Source organism: Scyliorhinus torazame, chromosome 4, assembly GCF_047496885.1.
Source record: "Scyliorhinus torazame isolate Kashiwa2021f chromosome 4, sScyTor2.1, whole genome shotgun sequence".
NCBI lineage: Eukaryota > Metazoa > Chordata > Chondrichthyes > Carcharhiniformes > Scyliorhinidae > Scyliorhinus > Scyliorhinus torazame.
In genome coordinates this window covers 140,837,784-140,854,852 of record NC_092710.1, presented here as the reverse complement: position 1 = coordinate 140,854,852, position 17,069 = coordinate 140,837,784, and the positions used below count along the sequence as shown (strand labels likewise).

Genomic DNA, 17,069 nt, shown 5'->3' with positions numbered 1-17,069 from the left:
ACTATCAAAACCCTGGGGGTTACCATTGACCAGAAACTGAACTGGACTAGCCATATAAATACTGTGGCAACAAGAGCAGATTAGAGGCTGGGAATCTTGTGGCGAGTAACTCACCTGCTCACTCCACAAAACTTGTACACCACCTACAAGGCACAAGTCAGGAATGTGATGGAAAATCTCCACTTGCTTGGATGAGTGCAGCTCGATCAACACTCCAGAAAGGTCATCACCATCCAGGACAAAGCAGCCTACTTAATCGGTGCCCCTTCCACAAACATTCACTCCCTCCACCACCGATGCATAGTAACAGCATTGAATACCATCGGCACGATGCCCTGCAGGAACTCACCAAAGCTCCTGAGGCAGCACCTTCCAAACCCACAACCAGTACCATCTAGAAGGATAAGGGCAGCAGATGGGAACACCGCCACATGGACGTTCCCCTCCAAGTCACTCACCATCCTGACTTGGAAATATATCGCTGTTTCTTCACTGTCGCTGGGTCAAAATCCTGGTGCTCCCTCTCTAATACCTTTACCTCAGGGATAGCAGTGGTTCAAGAAGGCAGCTTATCACCACCTTCTCAATGGCAATTAGGGACGGGCAACTAATGCTGGCCTAGCCAGCAAAGCCTACGTCCCGTGAAAATGATTTTTTTTTTAGAAAAGTAATCAAACTTAAAGTGGGATCTAATTGAGCTATCAAAGATTAAGGGTAATCTAATCAAGATATTGATTTAAGGGTGATTTAATTGAGCTATTGAAAATTATAAAAGAATTGGCCACAAAGGCAAAAGAACCATAATGGGAGTTATGTACAGGCCTCTTAACAGTGGTCAGGAACAGGGGCACAAAATGCACCACGAAAGAGAAAGTGCATGTCAGAAAGGCAAGGTCACAGTGATCATGGGGGACTTCAATATGCAGGTGGACTGGGTAAATAATGCTGCCAGTGGACCCAAGGAAAGGGAATTCATTGAATGTTTACAGGAGGGCTTTTTGGAACAGCTTGTGATGGCGCCCACGAGGGGACAGGCCATTCTGGACCTAGTGTTATGTAATGACAATGTAATTAAAGATCTTAAAGTAAGGGAACACTTAGGAGGTAGTGATCATAATATGGTAGAATTCAATCTCCAATTTGAAAGAAAGAAGGTAGAATCAGATGTAAAGGTGTTACAGTTAAATAAACGTAACTACAGGGGCATGAGGGAGGAACTGCCGAAAATCGACTGGGAGCAGAGTCTAGTGGGAAAGACAGGAGAACAGCAATGGCAGGAGTTTCTGGTAGTAATTGAGGACACGGTACAGAGGTTCATCCCAAAGAAAAGAAAGGTTATCAGAGGGGGGATTAGGCAGCCATGGCTGACAAAGGAAGTTAGGGAATGCATCAAAGCAAAAGAGAAAGCCTAGAATGTGGCAAAGAGTAGTGGGAAGACAGAAGATTGGGAAGGCTACAAGAACAAACAGAGGATAACAAAGAGAGAAATAAGGAAAGAGAGGATCAATTATGAAGGTAGGCTAGCCAGTAACATTAGGAATGATAGTAAAAGTTTCTTTAAATAGATTAAAAACAAACAGGAGGCAAAAGTAGACATTGGGCTGCTCCAAAATGACACTGGTAATCTAGTGATGGGAGACAAGGAAATAGCTGAGGAACTAAATAAGTACTTTGCGTCAGTCTTCACAGTGGAAGACATGAGTAATATCCCAACAATTCAGGAGAGTCAGGGGCAGAGTTGAATATGGTAGCCATCACAAAGGAGAAAGTGCTAGAGAAACTAAGAGGTCTAAAAATTGATAAATCTCCGGGCCCAGATGGGCTACATCCTAGAGTTCTAAAGGAGATAGCTGAAGAAATAGTGGAGGCGCTAGTTAGGATCTTTCAAAAGTCACTGGAGTCAGGGAAAGTCCCAGAGGATTGGAAAATCGCTGTTGTAACCCACCTGTTCAAGAAGGGAACAAGGAAAAAGATGGAAAATTATAGGCCAATTAGCCTAACCTCGGTTGTTGGCAAGATTCTAGAATCCATTGTTAAGGATGAGATTTGTAAATTCTTGGAAGTGCAGGGTCGGATTAGGACAAGTCAGCATGGATTTAGTAAGGGAAGGTCGTGCCTGACAAACCTGTAGAGTTCTTTGAAGAGATAACAAATAGGTTAGACCAAGGAGAGCCAATGGATGTTATCTATCTTGACTTCCAAAAGGCCTTTGATAAGGTGCCTCACGGGAGACTGCTGAGTAAAATAAGGGCCCATGGTATTCGAGGCAAGGTACTAACATGGATTGACGATTGGCTGTTAGGCAGAAGGCAGAGAGTTGGGATAAAAGGTTCTTTTTCGGAATGGCAACCGGTGACGAGTGGTGTCCCGCAGGGTTCAGTGTTGGGGCCACAGCTGTTCTCTTTATATATTAACGATCTAGATGACGGGATTGGGGGCATTCTCGCTAAGTTTGCCGATGATACAAAGATAGGTGGAGGGGCAGGTAGTATGGAGGAGGTGGGGAGGTTGCAGAAAGATTTAGGCAGTTTAGGAGAGTGGTCCAAGAAATGGCTGATGAAATTCAACGTGGGCAAGTGCGAGGTCTTGCACTTTGGAAAAAAGAATAGAGGCATGGACTATTTTCTAAAACGGTGACAAAATTCATAATACTGAAGTGCAAAGGGACTTGGGAGTCCTCGTCCAGGATTCTCTAAATGTAAACTTGCAGGTTGAGTCCGTAATTAAGAAAGCAAATGTAATGTTATTTATCTCAAGAGGCTTGGAATATAAAAGCAGGGATGTACTTCTGAAGCTTTATAAAGCATTAGTTAGGCCCCATTTAGAATACTGTGAGCAATTTTGGGCCCCACACCTCAGGAAGGACATACTGGCACTGGAGCGGGTCCAGCGGAGATTCACACGGATGATCCCAGGAATGGTAGGCCTAACATACGATGAACGTCTGAGGATCCTGGGATTATATTCATTGGAGTTTCGGAGATTGAGGGAAGATCTAATAGAAACTTACAAGATAATGAATGGCTTAGATAGGGTGGTTGTAGGGAAGTTGTTTCCATTAGCAGGGGAGACTAGGACCCGGGGGCACAGCCTTAGAATAAAAGGGAGTCACTTTAGAACAGAGATGAGGAGAAATTTCTTCAGCCAGAGAGTGGTGGGTCTGTGGAATTCATTGCCACAGAGGGCGGTGGAGTTCGGGACGTTGAGTGTCTTAAAGACAGAAGTTGATAAATTCTTGATTTCTCGAGGAATTAAGGGCTATGGAGAGAGAGCGGGTAAATGGAGTTGAAATCAGCCATGATTGAATGGTGGAGTGGACTCGATGAGCCGAATGGCCTTACTTCCGCTCCTATGTCTTATGGTCTTAATTCAGTAGGGTCGGTAAAGGGAATTTTCTTCCCCCTTTGGGGCATCGAGAACAAGAGGCCACAACCTGAAAATTAGAACAACACTGGTGAGGGATGATATCACAAAACAATTCTTCACACAAAGCATTCTTTCAAAGAAATCTGCAATTCTCCCTTCCCAAAAAATTGTTGAAACTGGGTCAATCGAAAAAAATCAAATACGAGATTCATTGTTTTTTCTTGAGTAAGCGTGTCAAGGAATGTGAAACAAAGGCTGTAAAAGGAGTTACGATGCAGAACCTCCAGGATTTATTTGGGTAGAATGGGCTTGAAGAGCTAAATGACCTTGTCCTATTGCAGAACAATGCCAGCAGCATGGTTCAATTCCCGTACCGGCCTCCCCGAACAGGTGCCGGAATGTGGCGACTAGGGGCTTTTCACAGTAACTTCATTGAAGCCTACTTGTGACAATAAGCTATTATTATATCACTAGGTGTGCACCTAGGAGTACACCGTAATGGAAAATCCCATTGCAGTGCACTTGTCAGTTTGAAAGCTTCAAACAAAAGTGTACCTCTTGATCCTCTCAATTTCTTCTACTGCCAACATGCTTAAGATGCGCTTAAGATACAGGCATTCTTCATCCTTTACCCTCATCATCCTAGTTATCTATGTGATAAAGCAATTTCATTTCACTCTACCTTGCCATTTTTCCTCCTTGTATAATCAGAAAATACATACTTTCTACTTCTTGCATTCCCAAAGTAGATTTTTTGACTCTTCCTGAAACTTCCTGAACCAGCACGGTAGCATTGTGGATAGCACAATTGCTTCACAGCTCCATGGTCCCAGGTTCGATTCCGGCTTGGGTCACTGTCTGTGCGCAGTCTGCACATCCTCCCTGTGTGTGCATGGGTTTCCTCTGGGTGCTCCGGTTTCCTCCCACAGTCCAAAGATGTGCAGGTTAGGTGGATTGGCCATGATAAATTGCCCTTGGTGTCCAATATTGCCCTTAGTGTTGGGTGGGGTTACTGGGTTATGGGGATAGGGTGGAGGTGTTGACATTGGGTAGGGTGCTCTTTCCAAGGGCCGGTGCAAACTCGATGGGCCGAATGGCCTCCTTCTGCACTGTAAATTCTATGATAATAACACTGCCTCGGAAAGGTTTTCCCCATTTCAGGCCTCCAGTAACCAGCATCTGCTCAAATCATTTACTACGGTTGATTTAACTCTGACTACAGTGGCTGAAGTCAATATCAAACCATGTCATAAACAACCCTCCAGTACAAACATCTGTCTTTCAGCAACTTGAGACAAATCTTATCCCCAATACACCATTAGCTTAGAACATTTAATCAATGGTTTAAACTGTATATTTTGATAGGTTTTCCTGTGCTCACATCGCATAGTTGGCGCTCGGGTCCCTCTTTGTTTGTCACAGTACAATCTGGGTATTCTACTTTCATAAAAGTAGGATGGGTACTGAAAATCGGATGATGGCTTTCTTTCTTGTGTGGACTTTCTCATCGAAAGCTACAACTTAATGTTTATCCATGTGGTTGCCATGCGACATAGTTTGTTTCATTCTAACTCTCACAATGCATAATTATTTTGTCTTCTTTTCTACTTCCCTGGTCTAGATCTCTCTTCCCTCCCTCCAAGTCCTCATAAATGTTCGAGGCTGGAGTCTAGAACAGTGGGTCTTCTCAATTTAGAAAATGGCGAAATATGCTGTGGCTCAATTGATAGCATTCTTGCCTCAAAGTTGCAAATTCAAGGTCTGCTCCAAGGGCTCCCGACAGTGGGATTGCAGGCGGGGCGGGGGGGGTGACTGTAAAATGTCATGGGTTCTCTGCTCTCTACCTACCTGCCTGTCTCTTCTCCAACACAATTTTACCAGCAACGGCAGAGACTTCTTGCCCATTTGAGGTCCTTTTGTGCCCCATCGATTCCATCCCAGAAGCTTTCACTGTACGAGTTGGTTGTGGCAAGCGCCGGAGGGGTCCTTATGCCTCCCCCAACCACGAATTGTACTTCACGGACTGTAATGCCTTTTGGGATGTACTCTGGTAATGAAAGGCACTATATAAATACAAGTCTTCCTTTTTTGTAACTTTTTGGGGGATATTGGTGCCTTTTTCATTTGAAGATAAGTAATTAAATGTTCTGTTGTAAATGTTGATGTTACCTGTGGTCACCATTCTCAGAAGGAAGGAAAAAGATGCAAGAAAATTGTTTTGAGAAATTAATTTGACCAACTTGATCGTATCTGTGATCCTTGCTAGCTAAGAAATGGTAGCACTAGGAAAATAGTTTATTTGTGTCATGTTCTTTTCAGTCTGGTACTGTTTGATTTTGTGTGCATTTACTCAATTGAATACGTAAATTATCCATTTATCAATTGAGTCATCGGTGATCATTTGAGGAAGTTAATAATTTTCTGTCTATAAATGCACGGCTTTCAGAGCTTTGACCTCTATGACATTTTATTTATGGTGTGCCGCTTCTGAGACCACACTCTGAGGTGTAACGCCATGGAGGTCTGATACATGCAAGACTTTTAATTGTATAGTTCATTAAATTTAGAGAGTTTATTAATAATAACTAATTGTGTCAGTTATTTGCATTTGCATGCGGTTTGACTTATTACCATTCAACTGTAATCTGGTGAATTAATTTTGCTGTGTATATCCAGGTAGCAGTATTATACTGTAAAAGTTTGGTCTAAATTATTTCTTCACTTTTGCAGCCCTGAACCTGAAGTGGTCATTAATATGGCTTTAAGAATTTAACAAGCCTTAGTTCAGTCAAAAAATACAAATCTATAATTGCATTGTTGGGTGTCTGCAATCTACATAAACTATTAATCGGTAATCTGCAGAACATTAGCTGAAAGAATGCGGGCATTGTCAGAGCTGTATAAGTTTACATTAGTGACGCGATGTTTCCAATGTAGGATGGAATTCAGATTACCGAAAGTGGAAAATTTCACATTAGTCCTGAAGGATTTCTTTCAATTCGTGATGTTGGACCTGCAGATCAAGGGCGATATGAATGTGTTGTCAGGAACAGCATTAACCATTCTGCTGCTAGTATGGTGTTGACTGTGGTTGGTAAGTTTATAAAATGGGCTTGTGATAGCTGGTTATAATGTCATTAACAATGGTTACTAAGACCAACCAGATTAATTTTTCAATTTTGTTTACAATGGAAGTGAAACACATGATGCCGTAAACACTTCTTGCCACTTCATTCTCTTTTCAATTTGATGCCACATCTTTACTAACATTTGAATTTCTTATTCAAATATTTATCAGTTTAAACGCTTTGGCCTGGATCTCTCTTTCCTCCCCCCCCCCCCCCCCAAACACACACAAAGACAGCATCAAAGTTGTGTTGATCGCCATCTTTTAAAAAAAATTTAGAGTACCCAATTCTTTTTTTTCCAATTAAAGAGCAGTTTAACGTGGCCAATCCACCTACCCTGCACATCTTTGGGTTGTGGGGCGAAACCCACGCAGACATTGGAAGCTGATCACCATCTTGCCTACAGTGCAAGTTATGTGTTTGTATTGAAATGAATAGCCCAAACTGTGCGGCCGTTAGTATTTTTGGAGTGAATGCCTGGAAGCTTTTATTGCAATGGAAAACCTATTGTGAATGCAAAATTTAAATGTTGCCTAAAATTATCTCTGCTTCAGTCATGCCTAATTATCTGTTATCCCACCAGTCCCAGACATTGTTCGAAGTGGAGACACTTTTGTTGAGTCCTCAATCAAAGAAGCTATTCAAAGTGTTGACAGTGCCATCAATTCCACCCGCAGAGATTTATTTGAAAGGTAAACTAAAGCTCTACTGATATATCATATATCCTGCTGCTTTATTGAGTGTACCTCTAGAATTATTCTATTTTTTTCAAAGTTTGTATAATGGTTTTTGACCGGTATGCAGAAAATATACATTTTTGAAAGAGCATTTTGTTCCCTTCTATTCATTTGCAACTGCCCCCCCCCCCCCCCCCCGCCAACATCCACAAAAAGGTTCTCAGCCGAACAGTTATTGGATATGATTCATGCCAAAAGAATCACAACCATTATTACTTATTCCAGATACTTTAATAAGTTCCTAATCCTTTTGGTAGAGCACTTTCAGAATCTGTTTACTTATTCTGTAGTCCTAATAGGCTCTCGGATGCACTCAGGTAGTCTACCTATGAGAGTATCTTAATATTTAAATTTACATCACAATTGTGAGGAAAGAATAAACTGTTAAAGTACTGCAAGTATGTTAGTGAATTTTTTTTGGGGGGATTTAATCATTTTTAAATGAACAGAATGACCTAAATAAAACAATCGTGTTCAGAAAAGACATATAGCCCATCGAATTTGGCTATAAATATACGGTCCATGTTCTAATTGGTGTGCAAAAGAAAGCATAATTTAGTAATACCTTAAGATAATTGGAAGTACTGATGAATAACAGAGTGTAGAGTGTTAAGCTAAGTTTGTTCATGAGTGGTCTGATTATTTTTTGTAATTGCCTCACTACTCCAAACTTCATTGTGTCTAGAATCATAGAATACCTAAAGTGCAGAAGGAGGCCATTCGGCCCATCTAGTCTGCTCTGGCCACTGGTCCGATAGCGCACCCTGCCTAAACCCAATCCCCCACCCTATCTCTGCAACCCCACCTAGCCTTTAGGCACTAAGGGGCAATTTAGTGTGGCCAATTCATCTAACCTGCACATCTTTGGACTGTTGGAGAAACCGGAGCACCCGGTGGAAATCCTTGAAGACGTGGGGGAAATGTGCAAATTCCACACAGACAGTCACCCAAGGTCAGAACGGAACCTGGGCCCCTGGAGCTGTGAGGCAGCAGTGGAAACCACTGTGTCATCGTGCCGCCGTACGAGATATGAGATATATCTATACGAGAGATTTTGGTTAACTTGAAATTGTGACGCTATAGTCAGGGGTGGAGTGGTTTACCCATTCTTCCACAATGAGATGTGGCAGCTGGAGTTTCAGTTCGCCAGAGGTTCTGCAGTCTCACACGGGGGGCTAGTGCATCTGCAACTTGATTAGCTAGTCAACTACAGCCCAGAATAATATAGGTCATAAGGGAAAGTAACTTTGCGAGAAACAGATGGGGAACGAGCCAAAGGCTAGAAGCGGAAAAAGAGAGAATTGACAAAATGAAATGTGTGTTTAGAATTTTCCGTACATCATTGCTTCCACATTGTGCGCTCTGTTCCATGTTTTTTAAAGATTCTGCTGAAATGCATTCCACACATTTCATAATTTGAGATTAATAACATGTAGAATATCCGGTTGCACTGGTTCAATTTTATCGTCTTAAAATCATTCATGACTTCTAGATTCAGCTTCGATAGGGTAAAATATTATGCAGATCAGCAAGAGCATCAGAAATTAAGACTTTCGTCACTTTCTGTTCACACTTGTTTACCTTGTTTTCGTATTTAACTGTGTCTCCTTTTTTTTTCTTATCTTTCTAACCATGTTGGACAATATAGTGCAGGTATAGTATCAGCTGTATTAACATTTTATCTGTTCTATGAGCTTCCAGTGTACCAAATACTTTTGGTGCAGCATGCTTTAACACTATACATATGTCAATTCCCTCCTTTAAAATACACTTTAATTTTTTGATGGCCAGAAGGCATTTATAGTTTAACATTGTGACTCATGGTTTGAGGCCATTTTTTGCAATCTGCATTGTTTTATATTCAGTATTGTTGGTCTATGTGCTTTATTGCATACTGCAAAAAGATTTATGAATGTAACTCGAACAAATGAAAGTACAAAGAATCATTGCATAATGCACTAGAGCAAGGTGGCTGAATGAGCAGATATAGTTTCAAGATTTTTATTTCTCTTTTCAACAAAGCCAGAATATTAAGCTGAATTATGTTTATAAAATCTCAGTTTTATTACCATGTAAACAAAATCAATTGACTGCTTGTTAAGGGAACACTAATGAGATATTCTTTGTCCAAACATTGTTCACTAACAGAAGGCCTCAAACTCCAAATGAACTGCTTGCCTTGTTCCGGTACCCACGACTTCCAATTGTTTTTGATCTTGCACGAGCGGGGGAGATTTTTGAACGGACTCTGCAACTCATTCAGGAACATGTCAACGATGGGCTGATGGTTGATCTGAATGGAACAGGTCAGTATACTGTGGTTGACTTCAAGCTGAAGTAATTTTTAATAAACAACGTTGCCAAGACCTACTCTTCAAAGATGACCTTTCCTGAGGCATATGTTAATTTGCCAATTTAATGCAGTGTTGCTTAATTTAAGCAGCTGGATGAATGCAATGCTTTGTTTCCCCACAAAACTGTTTGGGAACTTGGATGTGAATTTCTCTTATTCGGAGAGCTAGCCTCACATCTCCCAGTTCTAATGTTAGATTAATCATGTTCTTGTTTCCTGACCCCATTACTCACATCCTAATGTTTGGTACTCTTTCAAACATTTGGTAAATGACAGCTGCCATTTATTTGGAAAAGGTGCTGAAACACATCAGTGAAGCAGTTTCTACAAAGTTTGATTATTGAATGAACATTAAGAGTTTCTAATTCCTCAAGTTGTTCACTTTGATTAGTGCACAATGATCAAATCATTCAATTGTTTTAAATCATCAACCTTGTCAGTCAGTGTTTTCCATGTGGTCATCTCCAGTGAGTGCTTGTAGACTTTGCTCTTGTCTTGCAGTTATGTATCACAAATCACTGGGTTCTTGATGCAACTTGGAAATGGCAGCAATTGGCAAGCTACTGCGGCACGGTGGCACAGTGCTTAGCATTGCTGCCTCACAGCTCCAGGGTCCCAAGTTCAATTCCGGCCTCGGGTGGCTGTCTGTGCGGAGTTGCACTTTCTCCATGTGCCTGCGTGGGTTTCCTCCGGGTGCTCCGGTTTCCTTCCAAAGTCCAAAGATGTGTCGGTTAGGTGGATTAGCCATGCTAAATTGCCTCTTAGTGTCCAAAAGGTTAGGTGGTGTTACTGGGCTACAGGGATAGGGTGGAGGCGTGGGATTAAGTAGGGTGCTCTTTCCAAGGGCCGGTGCAGACTCGATGGATCAAATGGCCTCCTTCTGCACTGTAAATTCTATGAATTACTATTAACCGTGAACTCAGCAGAACTGGCAGTTGTAAACCTGAAGCTAAAGTAAAAGTATGCAGCATCTTTTAAGCAAAGGCTATTAAAATTAGCACAATGTTTTTTTAAGAAAAAGCAACAAGAGAAAAGTATTATTTTCCTGTTTGACTGCCCAGGCACTTAATGAAGTGAGGATTTGATGGTTACCTGTTTGCTTAGAAGCTAAATATGTTTTCAAAAGTGCACCATTAATCCTGAAAGCAGCAAATAAAGTTTTACCATTTTTAAATTCATTTGCTTTGTGTTTAAATTTTACATATTTAGCACATTTGAAGAGTTAAGTCAATGGTTATACAAATTTAAAATAGTAAACAGTATGTTTTGGATTGGAAAAACTAACATATCTTACAAACTCCTCAGTTAAATTTGAAACCTTGATTAAACCCTTTGTAGCACCTTTAATATAGGAAAATAGCCAAAGACACTTCACAAAGATGGAAAGGTTAAAAAGGGATGCCAAAACAAAAGAAAAATGACTATAAGACCGTAAGACATGTGAGCAGAATTAGGCCACTCAGCCCATCGAGTCTGCTCCGCCATTCAATCATGGCTGATATTTTTCTCCTCTCCATTCTCCTGCCTTTGCCCCATAACCCCTGATCCCCTTATTAATCAAGAACCTAGCTATCTCTGCCTTAAAGACACTCAGTGAATTGGCCTCCACAGCCTTCTGTGGCAAAGAGTTCCACAGATTCACCACCCTCTGACTGAAAGAATTCCTCCTCATCTCTGTTTTAAAGGATCGTCCCTTTAATCTGAGATGGTGTCCTCTGGTTCAAGTTTTTCCTATAAGTGGACACATCCTCTCCACGTCCACTCTATCCAGTCCTCGCAGTATCTTGTACGTTTCAATAAGATCCCCTCACATCCTTCTAAATTCCCAATGAGTACAGACCCAGAGTCCTCAAACGTTCTTCATATGACACGTTCTTCATTCCAGGGATCATTCTTGTGAACATCCTCTGGACCCTTTCCAAGGCCAGCACATCCTTGGATATGGGGCCCAAAACTGCTCACAATACTCCAAATGGGGTCTGACCAGAGCCTTATACAGCTTCAGAAGTACATCCCTGGTCTTGTATTCCAGCCCTCTTGACATGAATGCTAACATTGCATTTGCCTTCTTAACTGCTGACTGAACCTGCACATTTACCTTAAGAGAATCGTGAACAAGGACTCCCAAGTCACTTTGTGCTTTTGCTTTCTGAAGCATTTCCCCATTTAGAAAATAGCCTATGCCTTGATTTCTTCTTCCAAAGTGCATAACCTCACACTTTTCCACATTGTATTTAATTTGCCACTTCATTGCCCACTCTCCTAGCTTGTCCAAGTCCTTCTGCAGCCCCCTTGCTTCTTCAATACTACCTGTCCCTCTACAGGGGCGAAATTCTCCTACCCGCCCCGCCACATTTCTGCCCCGACCGGCCGGCAGGAGTCTCCGTAACACCGGCCGGTCAATGGGGTTTCCCATTGTGGGGCAGCCCCGCGCCGTCGGGAAACCCCCGGGCGCCGGCAAAACGGAGACTCCCGCTGGCGGAGAATGACGCCCCTGATCTTTGTATCATCTGCAAACTTAGCAACAGTGCCTTCAGTACCTTCTTCTAGATCATTAATGTATATTGTAAGAAGTTGTGGTCCCAGCACAGACCTATGTTAGGAATGTCTTCCAAAAGCTTGACTGAAGATGTGGGTTCAAGGAGGATCTTAAAGGAGACTGAGAGATTTACAAAGGGAGTTCCAGAGTGTCAGGCCAAGGTGGCTCATGGAATTGTGTGTGGTGGGGGGCTTTTGAATGCATGCACAAATGTGACTTCAATTTGCCTTTTCTCTCAATAGGTTTTCGCTATAATGACCTTTTATCTCCAAGATTCCTGAACTTGGTTGCAAATCTGTCCGGCTGCACTGCCCACCGCCGAATCAATAACTGTTCCGACATTTGTTTTCATCAGAAGTACCGATCGCATGACGGAACATGCAACAATCTCCAGCACCCCATGTGGGGCGCTTCCCTTACAGCCTTTGAGCGCCTTCTAAAATCTGTCTATGAAAATGGGTTTAATCTACCAAGAGGAATTAATCGAAACCAGTTTTACAATGGATTTCCTCTCCCGCTACCTCGTCTCATTTCAACCTCTCTAGTAGGCACTGAGACCATTACACCTGATGAACAATACACTCATATGTTGATGCAGTGGGGTCAGTTCCTCGACCATGACATAGACCTGACTGTTGCAGCCCTAAGTCTTTCCAGGTTTTCAGATGGTCAGCACTGCAGTTCTGTCTGTACAAATGATCCACCATGCTTTCCTATCTTGGTTCCTCAAAATGACCCCAGAGTGCGTAATGGGGCACAATGCATGTTCTTCGTACGCTCCAGTCCTGTTTGTGGAAGTGGGATGACATCTTTGTTAATGGAGTCTGTGTATCCACGTGAGCAGATCAATCAGCTGACTTCTTATATCGATGCATCCAATGTCTATGGGAGCTCAGATCAGGAAGCTGAAGAAATACGTGACTTGGCTAGTCAACGAGGCCTGTTAAAGCAAGGGATAGCACATCGATTAGGGAAACCCCTTTTGCCATTTGCTACTGGTCCGCCAACTGAATGTATGAGAGATGAAAATGAAAGTCCCATTCCTTGTTTTTTGGCTGGAGATCAACGCTCGAACGAACACATGGGTTTAACTAGTATGCACACAGTCTGGTTCAGGGAACACAATCGAATTGCCACTGAACTCCTAAAATTAAATCCACATTGGGATGGTGAGACAATCTACCATGAATCACGTAAAATAGTTGGTGCCCAGATGCAGCACATAACCTATAGTCATTGGCTACCTAAAATCCTTGGTGATGTTGGAATTAAGAAATTTGGAGACTATAAAGGCTATGATCCTAATGTTAATGCAGGAATAGTGAATGTATTTGCTGCTGCAGCTTTTCGATTTGGGCACACACTTATCAATCCTATCCTCTATCGCTTGGATGATACATTTCAACCTATTCCTCAAGGTCACCTCCCTCTTCACAAAGCATTCTTCTCTCCATTCAGGATAGTGAATGAGGGTGGCATTGACCCACTGCTGCGAGGTTTATTTGCTGTTCCAGGGAAAATGCGAGTTCCAACAGAGCTGGTAAATACAGAACTAACTGAACGACTTTTCTCCATGGCACATACAGTGGCACTGGATCTAGCTTCTATGAACATTCAGAGAGGTAGAGATCATGGGATACCCCCTTACAATGATTACAGAGTGTACTGCAATCTAAGCTCGGCTCACCATTTTGAGGACCTGAGAAATGAAATTAAGAATCCGCATATTAGAGAAAAACTTATGAAGTAAGTACGGCTGTTTTGATATCTTTAAAACATTAATAGTTATCAGTAGTAAAACGCTTGACTTGTAAATACATTAGGGCCCCAATATTAACATGAACATGGAAGTTTTGTTGCCTTTAGTGGCAAAACTCTTTTTGATGTGCCTGGTAGATGATCGATGGACGGCCTGTCAGGACGACAAGGAGAGAGGAGGCCCGTCAAAGCAGGTGGGGATTGATCTACAATGTACTCCACTGGGAGGAGGCTGAACACTTCCCGTGAGAGGCATGGGGGAGCCAAGAGCCACATGGGAGCCGATGGCACCCAACCTACTGCAGAATTTTCCAAATGCTGAGTCACTCATATAACACCAATTAATTTCAAATTGGGCTCACAATTGTATTGTAGGATCCCAATTTAAACAGGTTAATTTATCTCTCCATGCCAAGTTGGAGACATGTTATGCAGATTTCAGGGGCGAAATTCTCCGTTATCGGCGGAAAGTCCGCCGATCAGCGCAAAAAACGGCGCAAATCCCACTTGCGTCACGTCATAAAAATGGGACGATAGTCTCCGGCCCGAAATGGGCTAGCAGCGACGTAACTGGATCCGCGCTTGCGCAGTGGTTCACGCCGTGCAGCGTCATACGCGCTGCACGGCGTGACGGCTCATAAGGCCGTGCAGCTCCCCCCCCACCCGACCGCAACACCCGACTGGATGGCTGGCCGTCGCTCAGCCCCGAGGTTCGAGTCACGCGATGTGGAGGCGCTCCTGGACGCGGTGGAGCAGAGGAGGGACGCCCTGTATCCCGGGCACGGCCGCAGAGTTGCCCCACGCCACAGCCGGCGTCTGTGCAGGGAAATGGCAGAGTCCGTCACCGCTGTGGCCCTGACACCACGGACAGGCACCCAGTGCCACAAGAAGGTGAACGACCTCGTCAGAGCAGGCAGGGTGAGCCTCCCCCATATCCCCCCTCCCACATATCCCCCATATCCCCCCCTCCCCCATATCCCCCCTCCCCCATATCCCCCCTCCCCCATATCCCCCCTCCCCCATATCCCCCCTCCCCCATATCCCCCCTCCCCCATATCCCCCCTCCCCCATATCCCCCCTCCCCCATATCCCCCCTCCCCCATATCCCCCCTCCCCCATATCCCCCCTCCCCATATCCCCCCTCCCCCATATCCCCCCTTCCCCCATATCCCCCCTCCCCCATATCCCCCCTCCCCCATATCCCCCCTCCCCCATATCCCCCCTCCCCCATATCCCCCCTCCCCCATATCCCCCCCCATATCCCCCCTCCCCCATATCCCCCCTCCCCCATATCCCCCCTCCCCCATATCCCCCCTCCCCCATATCCCCCCTCCCCCATATCCCCCCCCATATCCCCCCTCCCCCATATCCCCCCTCCCCCATATCCCCCCTCCCCCATATCCCCCCCTCCCCCATATCCCCCCTCCCCCATATCCCCCCTCCCCAATATCCCCCCTCCCCAATATCCCCCCTCCCCATATCCCCCCTCCCCCATATCCCCCCCATCCCCCATATCCCCCCTCCCCCATATCCCCCCTCCCCCATATCCCCCATCCCCCATATCCCCCATATCCCCCCCTCCCCCATATCCCCCCTCCCCCATATCCCCCCCCATATCCCCCCTCCCCATATCCCCCTCTCCCATATCCCCCCTCCCCATATCCCCCCTCCCCCATATCCCCCTCCCCCATATCCCCCTCCCCCATATCCCCCCTCCCCCATATCCCCCCTCCCCCATATCCCCCCTCCCCCATATCCCCCCTCCCCCATATCCCCCCTCCCCCATATCCCCCATATTCCCCCCATCCCCCATATCCCCCCTCCCCCATATCCCCCCTCCCCAAGTGAATCCAGCCCTAACCTTAACCTCTGCAATGCACGCACAACCGATGGCGTGCATTAATATACCTGCCTAACAGTGTTGCCTTTTACCCCTGCCACCCCCCCCCCCCCCACAGGAGAAGCGCGCACACAACAATAGGGAGCATGTGAGTACTGGAGGAGGGCCCGCTGATGAGAGGCCACTGACCGTACACGAGGAAAGGGCCCTGGAACTGGCTGGCGGACCTGAGGACCGGGAGGTTGCTGATGCAGAGGTCGGGGGCCCACCAGCAAGTGAGCCACCGACAGCCCGTCCCCATATCCCCCCTCCCCTATATCCCCCTCCCCCGTATCACCTGATCACCGCCTGATGTCTAACCATGTATGCTTCATTGTGTATCGCAGGACCAAACGTCCAGGCACCCATCCCCGCAGATGCACACCGCCCGCAGGATGCCCCTCGGAGACCACAGGAGACGGAGAGACCCGCACCCTCCAGCATGCGACGCCCGCAGGATGCCCCTCGGAGACCACAGGAGACGGAGAGACCCGCACCCTCCAGCATGCGACGCCCGCAGGGTGCCCCTCGGAGACCACGGGAGACGGAGAGACCCGGACCCTCCAGCATGCGACGCCCGCAGGATGCCCCTCGGAGACCACGGGAGACGGAGAGACCTTGGACCCTCCAGCAGGCGACGCCTGCAGGATGCCCCTCGCACACCACGGGAGACGGCGAGACCTGGAGCAACAGGGAGACGACACCCCTGTCACGTGCGGGAGCGACCACCCAGCGATGAGGGGGGCAGCCACAGGCCCCCGTCACATCCGAGCCAGGACACCACTACCCAGGACACCACTACCCAGGACACCACTACCCAGGACACCACTACCCAGGACACCACTACCCAGGACACCACTACCCAGGACACCACTACCCAGGACACCACTACCCAGGACACCCCTACCCGGGACAGCACTACCCAGGACACCCCTACCCGGGAAGACGAAATACCGGACAGTGACTCAGAGTGGATGGGTGGAGACGAACCCCCACCCCAAAGTGCCATGGAGTCAGAGTGGGACGAAGAGCACGACACAACGCCACTGCTGTCACCAACACCCTCCACCATCGCAGAAACACTCACCACGGTTGGGCACTTTAGTGATGAGGCGTCTGGTACACTCACTGGTGCACACAACACAGCCGTCCCGGTACAGCAGGTGGAGGTAGGAGCAGCAGAGGGACCGGGCGGTCGGAGGACAGCCCAGGCCGAGCGAAGAGGGTGACGGGCGGCTTGCGGCGGCTGCGGTCGCAGGTGGAGGAGTCCACCCGCGTCCAGGAGCTGGGAGTGGTCCCGGTCATGCGT

At 45.8% G+C, this 17,069-nt stretch overlaps 1 protein-coding gene across 2 annotated transcripts in view; it reads left to right on the top strand.

The window, feature by feature from the left end:
• Positions 1 to 17,069, top strand: part of pxdn (peroxidasin) — a 331,411-nt gene that overhangs the window by 262,249 nt on the left and 52,093 nt on the right. For both annotated transcript variants that reach the window (XM_072498665.1, XM_072498666.1), the window contains 4 exons: positions 6,304 to 6,460; positions 7,078 to 7,186; positions 9,380 to 9,537; positions 12,366 to 13,869. In XM_072498665.1, coding sequence (XP_072354766.1) covers positions 6,304 to 6,460; positions 7,078 to 7,186; positions 9,380 to 9,537; positions 12,366 to 13,869 — 1,928 coding nt within the window. The remainder of the gene's footprint in view (positions 1 to 6,303; positions 6,461 to 7,077; positions 7,187 to 9,379; positions 9,538 to 12,365; positions 13,870 to 17,069) is intronic.